The sequence below is a fragment of the Bombina bombina genome, chromosome 1 (genome assembly GCF_027579735.1).
Source record: "Bombina bombina isolate aBomBom1 chromosome 1, aBomBom1.pri, whole genome shotgun sequence".
Lineage (NCBI taxonomy): Eukaryota > Metazoa > Chordata > Amphibia > Anura > Bombinatoridae > Bombina > Bombina bombina.
The window spans coordinates 487,378,130-487,389,210 of record NC_069499.1 but is presented as its reverse complement, the minus strand read 5'-3'; the positions used below and the strand labels follow the sequence as shown (position 1 = coordinate 487,389,210).

At 35.7% G+C, this 11,081-nt stretch overlaps 1 protein-coding gene across 1 annotated transcript in view; it reads left to right on the top strand.

Annotated features, from left to right (window-relative positions):
• Window positions 1–8,766, top strand: part of DUSP19 (dual specificity phosphatase 19) — a 59,448-nt gene extending 50,682 nt beyond the window's left edge. The window contains exon 4 of the mRNA XM_053698542.1: window positions 7,233–8,766. Within this exon, the coding sequence (XP_053554517.1) occupies window positions 7,233–7,451 (219 nt within the window). The 3' untranslated portion in view covers window positions 7,452–8,766. The remainder of the gene's footprint in view (window positions 1–7,232) is intronic.
• The last annotated feature ends 2,315 nt before the right edge of the window (window positions 8,767–11,081 follow it).

The window sequence follows — 11,081 nt, the reverse complement described above, 5'->3', positions numbered from 1 at the left end:
GATGATGGACCACAGGTTCTCAATGGGGTTCAGATCAGGTGAACAAGGAGGCCATGTCATTAGATTTTCTTCTTTTATACCCTTTCTTGCCAGCCACGCTGTGGAGTACTTGGACGCGTGTGATGGAGCATTGTCCTGCATGAAAATCATGTTTTTCTTGAAGGATGCAGACTTCTTCCTGTACCACTGCTTGAAAAAGGTGTCTTCCAGAAACTGGCAGTAGGACTGGGAGTTGAGCTTGACTCCATCCTCAACCCGAAAAGGCCCCACAAGCTCATCTTTGATGATACCAGCCCAAACCAGTACTCCACCTCCACCTTGCTGGTGTCTGAGTCGGACTGGAGCTCTCTGCGCCCTTTACCAATCCAGCCACGGGACCATCCATCTGGCCCATCAAGACTCACTCTCATTTCATCAGTCCATAAAACCTTAGAAAAATCAGTCTTGAGATATTTCTTGGCCCAGTCTTGACGTTTCAGCTTGTGTGTCTTGTTCAGTGGTGGTCGTCTTTCAGCCTTTCTTACCTTAGCCATGTCTCTGAGTATTGCACACCTTGTGCTTTTGGGCACTCCAGTGATGTTGCAGCTCTGAAATATGGCCAAACTGGTGGCAAGTGGCATCTTGGCAGCTGCATGCTTGACTTTTCTCAGTTCATGGGCAGTTTTTTTGCGCCTTGGTTTTTCCACACACTTCTTGCGACCCTGTTGACTATTTTGAAAGAAACGCTTGATTGTTCGATGATCACGCTTCAGAAGCTTTGCAATTTTAAGAGTGCTGCATCCCACTGCAAGATATCTCACTATTTTTGACTTTTCTGAGCCTGTCAAATCCTTCTTTTGACCCATTTTGCCAAAGGAAAGGAAGTTGCCTAATAATTATGCACACCTGATATAGGGTGTTGATGTCATTAGACCACACCCCTTCTCATTACAGAGATGCACATCACCTAATATGCTTAATTGGTAGTAGGCTTTCGAGCCTATACAGCTTGGAGTAAGACAACATGCATAAAGAGGATGATGTGGTCAAAATACTCATTTGCCTAATAATTCTGCACTCCCTGTATTCCTTCAGTGTTGCAATTATTTAACTCTTTTTCTTCTTTCTCAGGCTATAAAATTAATTATGATAAGAGTGAACTCCTTTGGTTACATAGGAATGGCTCTAAGTGGGTAGATCACCCCTTCAAAGTGGTGGAGTCTTTTCGGTATTTAGGTATCATCTTGCATAGAAATCCTGCAAAGTGGTATAAATTAAATTTTCTCCCGATTTTGTTGAAAATTAAAAATGATCTAGAAAATTGGTCTTCTCTCCCAATTTCCTTATCAGCAAGAGTCAATTTAATAAAAACGATCATTCTTCCAAGGATTTTATATCCCTTACAAAATCTTGCGTTATTATTGACTAACAGAGATATTCATGACTTACAGTCTTGGCAATCCAAATTTATCTGGGGCAATAAAAAACCAAGGATTGGTTTGAACAGACTGATGCAAAAACGGTCACGGGCAGGTGTAGCCTTGCCAGACTTTAGATTATACAATTGGGCTTGTTTAGCCAAGTTAGCTTTTGATTGGATCACTGAGTCAAATAAGTTTGTTTCGTTGGAGTTAGAATCATTTTTGATTTCTCCCTTTGCATTGAAAGCTGTCTACCATTAAATATAAGTAAATTGATTTCTTTAAAAAATGTCATCATGGCATGGCATAAAATTTGTCAGGTTTTGACAATTTCTCCAGTATTTTCAGAGTTTTTTCCGATAATAGGTAATCCTGAATTTATGCCAGGTATTAATCAGAGAGTTTATAGGCTCTGGGCAGAGGTAGGATTGGTTTATATTCATCAGTTATTCGACTCTAACCAATTGCTTACGTCAGAGTTATTGTTTCAGAAGTTCAATTTATCTTGCTCGAATCTGTATGCCTATTTCCAGCTACGGCATTACATATTCACTCAGAAGTGGGATACTGCAGTATTCCTTGATTGGATGGCCATTAAGAATATAATTCGTCAATTTTCGTTAGGTCGCTCTTCAATATCATTGATTTATGACATTCTTCTGGCTAAACAGGGGGAATTATTCGCAGATAAATTATATAATTTCTGGAAAAGGTATTTCCCGCAACTAGAGGAGAATAGAATTGAGCGAAGTTTTCTGGAGTTAGAAAAGTTACAGATTTCTGTTTCATGGAGAGAAGCGCATCTTAAATTAATTAATAACTATTATCTCGCCCCTGATAAAATGTCCAGATTTTATCCGACTCAAGCCTTCTTTTGTCCACGTTATTCTTCTGACAAGGCTGACATCTTTCATATGTTCTGGTCTTGTCCTAAAGTTCAACAGTTTTGGCAAAAGATCAGGTTTTGGTATAGCAAGTTGTATAAAGACTTGGGCCTGTTTTCTGCTGAAGAGATATTTTTTTCTAATGAATTCGGACCTACGACCCAAACGGCCGATAAAAATATTAAACACAATTATTTTGACAGCAAGACAGTTAATAGCCAAGGGCTGGAAAAGTCATGTAGCTCCGAGTTTTACGTTTCCTTAAAGAAATTCAATTCCAGATCTTATTCGAATCTTTCCACACTAAATTTTTAGTGGAAAGTAGGGTAAGAACCTTTCTTCTGGATTGGCTTCCGTTAATTAGGTCTTATCCTCTCCCTATTCAAAGACGTATTTTACTGCCTTTCTTAAATTCCATAGCCTTTTTAGAGTTGGTTATACTTGAGTTGTTTCCATCAGATTGGGTAACTGGCTTTCGTGAGATAACTATATGAGACACGAAGTGGGGGATAAGAATATCTTCCTGTAACACTTACAGCTGTGTATTACCGGTGGGGGGAGGAGGATGATATATTCTTTTTTTTTTTTCCTTTCTTAAATACTCCCAACAGTATGACTATTATTGCTTATCTTGCTTTCTGGAAAAGGTGAAGATTTCACTGATGTTTTCATTCTGCTTAAACAAAAACCAATTATATATATGATATCTGATAAATAGGATAAATAGACGCAGGGCGAAAATTTTTGTTTTCTTTTTTTAGAAGTATGTGGTTTTGACAACACTTTGATTATTATTGACTTGTACTGATGGTAAAAACAAGGAAAGAAAGAGAAAGGGAAGAAAAAAAAACAAATATCTACGGGGGCCTGAGTCCTTCTGATCAAGGTCCAGAAGGTCTGAAATATCCTTCTTACAATGAGGGGAGAGAGAGGGTTCCCTTCCTTTTTTTTTTTTCTCTCAGTTTTTGGTTTTCTGTTATTTTAATTGCAAAAGATGAAAAACCCCAACAGTGTATACTACAAGCCCCTATTTTTGGGTAAAAGGAAATATTTTAGAGTAAAAATAGGTCAAGATTTATGTTAGGATATGTACGCTGTTTTATTTGTCCCTGTGTGTGTGACTATATGCCTAATGTATTAAGACTGGTATATTGGTATTTTTTGCTCTGCATTTTTTTGCCTTGCGTGGCTATTTGTTTTTTTCCTGCATATTTGTATACCCTGTTGGATTAATAAATAATTTTAAAAAAAAAGAAATAAAGCAGGACATCAAACGGAAGCTGGGTGGAAAATGAAAATGTATTTTAATTGATTATGATATTCAGTAAACAGTTTTCAATCATTATGATATTCAGTATACAGTTTTCTATCATCTGTATTTTTAGTGAATAATATACACATATTGTAGGTTTCATTTTTGATACTTATATAAGCGTAATCTCTAGTATCAGGATAGCTCCTACTATAAATTATACTATGGGCTAGTATTTCTCAGTTTGCGGATGGACATGGTTCATATGTTGTGAACCTGTCTGCATTTCATCACAAATTGTGGGGCGTATTTGTTCCTCATATTTACCAAGTGAATGCTCATGCAATTCTGCCCCCTACCCGCTCACAACCAGTTGCAGTGTAGGGCTTGTCAATCACCCCAGGGTAATTTTTATCTGCCATTTCTGATTTGGCTAAGAGCGTTTATGAAGCAGCGGTTTAAGCAGCGGCTTCTTAAATATCAGTTGCAGGCTCATATGAACAAGACTGCAACCGATCAGGCCAATGATAAATCTAGCCCTAAATATAATTATATAGAAATTAAAAGTTGTGATATAGGGATGCACACCATTTTTAACTAAATGTTTAGTTTTGTGTAGTAAAACAACTTTTCAGTATTTATTTTGTTCCCATCTTAAGTAATTTAGCCGTGAAAATTGTGGGTTTTCTAATATTTAGAGCTGAAAATGCACACTGGAGACTTCTAGAGGCTAACGCTGCTATATATCCCTAATTGGGTTTAGCAGATAATTACAACAAAACAATGTGCATTATACTAACATATGGGCTGTGGCTAGCTTTGCCAGCTACAAATAAGGCAAGTTTTGGATGGAGTTTGGCTATTAAGAAAATTACTGCAGAAAAAAAAGCTGCAAATTTGTTTTAAAGGGACAATTCAAACAATTTGAATATAGACACAAAACATAGTAAGAATGTTAATAAGTTTGTGTTGTAACAATAAAAAAACTGCATTGCTGTCCCGTCTTTTACATTTTTAGAGAATAAACATACAGTTATGAGTCAGGGAAACCATCCCAGTTGAACAAACTACTTTTCAAGAGGAGTTCCTTTGGTTTACATATTCCAAAAGATAACATATAGGAGTTAGCATGAAGAAAGGAAAGAGGAAGAGGAGTGGTCACTCGTAGCCTTCTTGTTAACAGTAAAAACACCTGGTATATTTGGCCTATCTGATGCTTCGCCTATTTTGCATCCTTTGTCTATCCTCCCAAACTTCTAAGTAATCAGAACTCTTATCTAATATTGTGGACACAATAATTTCCATTTGGTGATATTTACTTAATTTTGTTCACAATTATATCAAAATGTGGTGCCAAATTTTACCAGTATTTTGCAGTGCAGATTAATCCTTCTAACTTCATTGAGCTCCTGGAGAGATCCTCCATGATTAAAACTATGTGTTTATCAAAAACCCTCTCTATGGATTATTTAGTACAGATTAAGGTCATGAAAGGATGCGTTTCACTAGTCTTTGTTATGCACTATATCCTCTTTCCTTTTAGAGAATGTTACAGGACACCTGAATCTGGCTTTGACCTTTCTAATATTACATATAAATGTTAGCACCTAAAACATTTCCGCTGTATTTCCAAATGAGAACTTGCTGAAAAGCATTCATAGCTTAGCATTGTATGCATGTAAAATAAACTGTTTAGATATTGCATTGTTAAAGGGATAGTAAACTCAATTTAAATATAGATTTATGTTTGTAATAGGAATCTATTAATGATTTTTTGCTGTTTTTCTGTAATTTCTAACTAACATTTAGTAGTCTGCCAAACCCATTATTTACCTTGCTATGCTGGTCCAGTTGCGATGTTCTACCTAGGTAGAAACATCATGGCGTCCAGCATGCGCATTGTAAGCCTTCTTTTGCCAATGCATGCGCATATTAGCTCCCCTCCATCCTATCTCCTGAGGCACGTCTCTATCCAAGTGCCAGATAGAGAGCGGACATGAGGATGATGACGTCAATGTCGGGGGGTGTGGTGGATCAGCGTGCAGAAGTCTAGCAGTGATCGGAAGGAACAGATGAAGGAGTATCATCACCATATATGATAATATGAATCTAGATAAGTATCCAAACTTCCTCTAGACGAACGAGCATATAGTTATATTAAAACAAGGCAAAGGGCTGTTTTGAGTGCGCATGCGAGTCTATTACTTTACTAGTGCGCATGCAATGTCCCATATAACTCAGTAAAATGAATATTCATAACAAGTGGGCGAACCTCATTTGTCATTGGCTGGGGCACATTTAATCTTTTTGCATATGTTCTGCCTACAAATATGGGCGGTCTTTGTCACTTGCTTTATGCAAAAAATAAAAGTTATTTTTCCTATGGTTGTCAGCTTCGTTAAAAGTGCAAAGAAGGCAGATTGTATTACATTCAAATAAGAAATTATAATTATGTGTTTTATTAATGTTTGGTTTGTCACTGATTTCTAACCTTTTAAATAACTGTATATGAAAGTGGTATTAAATCCTTTTTTGCTAGATAGAATCATTTAATCTATTAAATGTCTAAATTGTAGAACTTCTTAATATTTTAATCTGTACTCATTCTACAGTTTTTTTTCTTACACCTGGAAAACATCTTATATGTTTGCATAATAATGTAATAAGGATTAAACCTAGGTTCCAAATATTTTTAAAAGCATTTTTTATTTATTTTTGCTGCTACTAGTACATGCAACTAAATAAGTGTCTTCTTATGGGTAGGTGCATTGAATACCACAGTAGGGTACAAATGACTTATCTTAATAACCACTTCTGGCTATATTATAAAGATACCGATTATTATTATTAGCATTTATTTGTATAGTGGCAAACAATTCTGTACTAATGTTGTTCTTAAAGTTGCACTTAGGAACCACAAGCATTTTCTTTCCAGAGCAGGAATTCAGCAACAGTTGTATCACCCACCAGTTACTGGCCAAGTGCTGTTATGTAGCTGCAAGTCGTGTGGCTCCTGAGTGTGACTTTATCCATTTGCAGAGGTTAAACCCAGGCATGCTTTAACAAGTCAGAGAATGATATATTGGCACAATGTCCCTCACTACACTAACTTGCCTGCTTTCCCCACAATAAACCCCTTACTCCTGGGCACCAGTTAACCCTGTGATTCCGATACCACATTCAAGCCTCAAACCTATTGAACCTTACCAGCAACCTCTCAACACCCGTTTCTTCCTTAACCTAAAATAATTAACCCCTTTCCTGTGCTACTGTGATAATCTGCAATACAAATGCAAAATTGACCTCATTTAAAAAGGAAATGTACATCTTTTAAAATGAGGATTCTCATTCCCTTCTAAGTAAAGCAAAGGGGAAGATAGGGTAGAAAATCTCAGAGGTGATCATGGTGATTCCAGGTGAACAAACGACCTTCCATTGAAAGTGAGTCTTCTCCTTTAAATAGTGTTCTTGTCCCTCTATCCATAGTTAAAAGCATGACTTTCATTTGATTGGAAGACCTGGAGGAGGAGCTGCTTTTAGCAAAACTGGCATAAAACAATATATTGTTCATTTTAATGGTTGCAACTCTTCATTAAAGTGTCAAAAATATATATATTTCATCAGCTGTATTAGATGTGTAAAATGAAAGTAAATCAGTGACAAAAACACTAAAATCATTCTTATTGTATTTGACAGGGTGGTATAGTGCTTGTCCACTGCAATGCAGGCGTCTCTCGTGCACCAGCAATAGTGATTGGTTTCCTAATGTGTAAAGATGAACTTCATTTTTCAGAAGCTTTTTCAATAGTAAAAAATGCAAGACCTGTTATCCATCCAAATGCTGGTTTTATGGAACAACTACACAAGTATGAAAACCTCATGAGATCATCAGAAATAATTTATGGAAAAATGTGAAAACCACAAATTAACCTTAATTCCATGTGAGAGTTTTACATGAAATTAGAAGTGAGTGTGAAAAGATTAAAGTGCTCACGGTGTCTTTGGGCATAAGCTGAATGAGTTTGAGTGGCACAATATTATGTAATGTTGCCTATATAGGAGAAGCACTGTTCTAGGGTTAAAGTCGTGCATGTTTACATATATGTTGTTTATCTTTACCAACTGATATTAATTTGTGTCTTGTTTTTGTAACAAACATTGTGATGTAAACAAAGATTACAGTGTAAGTAACAGCAAAACTCAGTTACTTGTTAAACTGTAATAGAGGTAAAGAATAAGCACAGGAGGCACCACTTCCTTTAACAATTCCTAAATACAATAACAATTCCTAAATACAATGTATTAAAAATAATTTCACAACCTCTTAAATTTGTTTAATGTTTTAAAGGGACAAATAAAGTGTCATGTAAAAGGTGGTGGTGTATACTAGTTACCTGTCAGGTTGGCAGTGCAGTGTTTGAAAATGCCAATGGACTCTACTGCCCACAAAGGAGGGCATTCCCATGTATTAAAGGGACACTGAACCCAATTTTTTTTCTTTTGTGATTCAGAGCGTACAATTAAGCAATGTTCTAATTTACTCCTATTAACTTTTTCATTCTCTTCCTATCTTAATTTGAAAATCTAAGCATTTTTGGTTCAGTTGTCTGGACAGCACTTTTTTATTGGGGGATGAATTTATCCACCAGTCAGCAAGGACAATCCAGGTTGTTCACCAAAAATGGGCCGGCATCTAAACTTCTTGCATTTCAAATAAAGATACCAAGAGAATAAAGAAAATTTGATAATAGAAGTAAATTAGAAAGTTGCTTAAAATTTCATGCTCTATCTGAAAGACGAAATAAATAATTTGGGTTCATTGTCCCTTTAAGTCTGCTATGGCTCCCAATTTAATGCTGGTAATAGTCCCAGCCAGTATGGCAATAATTAAAAGAAACAAGTGATTTGTAAGCACAGCCATAGAAAAAGTGTAGTGGTTTCAGTACTCATTTGATTTAAGCTACTTGTGCTATCATCTGTCATTTGTAGGGGCTTAAATGTATCAGGCATGTTTTGTAGAGACTGTCTTATTACAGACAGGAAGTTTTTTCCTCTAGTTATTGTAACACATAATTTTGCAATCATTTTCAGTGGTGGTTTCTACAGAGGTATACACCCACACACTCCGCCTCCCTGGTGTGATGCCATTGAATTGTAAATAAAGAATTTACTTTGCTACATTGGTCTTTCTGTACATACATATTAAAATGAAATAAAAAAAAAAAAAAAAAATGTTTTACTGATGGATCTAAGCCTTCCTAACAAGGAAATTTGCCAAAGTCTGTACCCGGTTTCTTGGCCTTGTTACAATGATGACAGAAATATATTGCAACATTCAACAAATAACATTGTAGAATATTCATTAGAGAAAGGATTACCAGTGATGAACATATTTGCTTATGTACAAATATATGTTTATATGAAAAGAGCTAGGAGATGAAATACATAATTGCTAAATGTTTTCCATCATCAGTTAGCAACGCGACTTTCAAACTATCCAGGACCAACAAGACTATGTCCAATACTGGCCGTGGTAGCCTTTACGACTACTTAGCCTTGTACTTCCTGTCTAGTTGGTTAGAAACCCCTCTTGTGAAGACATGGTCTTATCTACCTATCTCAGGTTTATGAAGCCTAAAAGACTTATATTTGCTGATATACTTGACAAAAAGACAAACTAACATTTAGCATCATGTCAAGGGACGTGCCATCAGATGCTTCTTAGAAGTTATACCATATATGGTTGGTAAAGACTTGTAGTTACATATGCCACCCAATTTTCTGTGCTTTATAGCTTATAGTTGTTGCAAAATAGCTGCAATTTTGTGAGCCTGTTCATAGATTAAAATGTAAAAGGGACAGAAGTCAAAATTAAACTTTCATGATTCAGATAGGGCATGCCATTTTAAACAACTTTCCAATTTACTTTTATCAGCTAATTTGCTTTGTTCTTTTGGTATTCTTTGTTGAAAGCTAAACCTAGGTTGGTTCAAACCGATTTCTAAGCTGGTAAAAATGCCTCTTATCTCAGTGCATTTTCACAGTTAGTGATAGTTCATGTATGTCATATAGAGAACATTGTGCTAACTCTTGTGAAGTGATTTATGAGTCTGAGGCACTGATTGGCTGAAATGCAAGTCTGTCAAAAGAATTGAGATAAGAGCGCAGAGGCTTAGATACAATGTAATCAAACAGAGGTAAAACGTATATTAATATAACAGTGTTGGTTATGCAAAACTGGAGAATGGGTAATAAAGGAATTATCTATATTTTAAAGGGACATAATACTCATATGCTAAATCACTTGAAACTGATGCAGTGTAACTGTAAAAAGCTGACAGGAAAATATCACCTGAGCATCTCTATGTAAAAAAAAAAGGAAGATATTTTACCTCACAATCTCCTTAGCTCAGCAGAGTATGTTCTGTGTAAAAAGTTATACTTAGCTGCAGGTAAAAAAAATAAATGAAGAAATGAACAGCAGCCAATCAGCAGTGCTGAGGTCATGAACTCTTACTGTGATCTCATGAGATTTGACTTAACTCTCATGAGATTTCATAGTAAACTTCCTTTTCCTGATTGGTGAAATAATATGAGAGTGCACGATGCTCATCCTTTCAGTTGTCCCGGGACAGACACACTAATATGTTGCTTAGAAATCCTTTACAATGGGAGGTGGCTACTGAGGAACTTTTGAGGTAAAATATCTTTCTTTTTTACATAGAGATGTTCAGGTGATATTTTCTAATCAGCTTTTTACAGCTATGCTGCATCACTTTAAAGTGTTTAAACATTTGGGTATTATGGCCCTTTAAAGCAAAACCAATTTTGAAGTAGACTGTCAAGTCAAAGGGACATTGTACACTAGATTTTTTTTTTTTCTCTTTGCATAAATGTTTTGTAGATTATCCTTTTATATAGAAAATCTGGGAGTGTTTTTGTAAAAATGTATAGTTGTGTTTTAATTACATTGCTGATTTTCTGACTAATATCTGATGTTTACAGATTCCTGTTCGTATAATCTGTCTTTATATGTGGGGAGTGTCTACTCGTCATGTCTCCCAAGCACCTTTCACTTGGTGTCACAGCCTAACTTCATCAACAGTACTAAAATGGGAGCTTCTAAGTACATTTTTAAAAAGGTTTTATACTGTATTTTTAGATCAGTATCTGTGGATATACTTCTTTATAGTTGTGTCTATTACATTCAGTTATACAAAAGTGTGTACTGTGCCTTTAAGTTACTGGACAAAGCAGGCACATTGCCTTAAAAGGCTTACCTACAAGAAAGCAGGGGACTTATGAGAAGTTGGTTATAACCTCTTCCTGAACTGACTTATTTGTCCACATTGGAACAAAGTGCCAATGTAAACAAATGAGTAAAAAATTTTAAATCATGCAATCTTGTGATCTCAAAAATTACATACTTTCTACTTGTACAGTTTTCAGACTTTTTACTAATTTTCTGATTCCAGAAAGCTTTGATAAGCATGGCTCTTCAAGCACCTGAATGAAGAATGACAATTCTTAAAAAATTCAACTTAA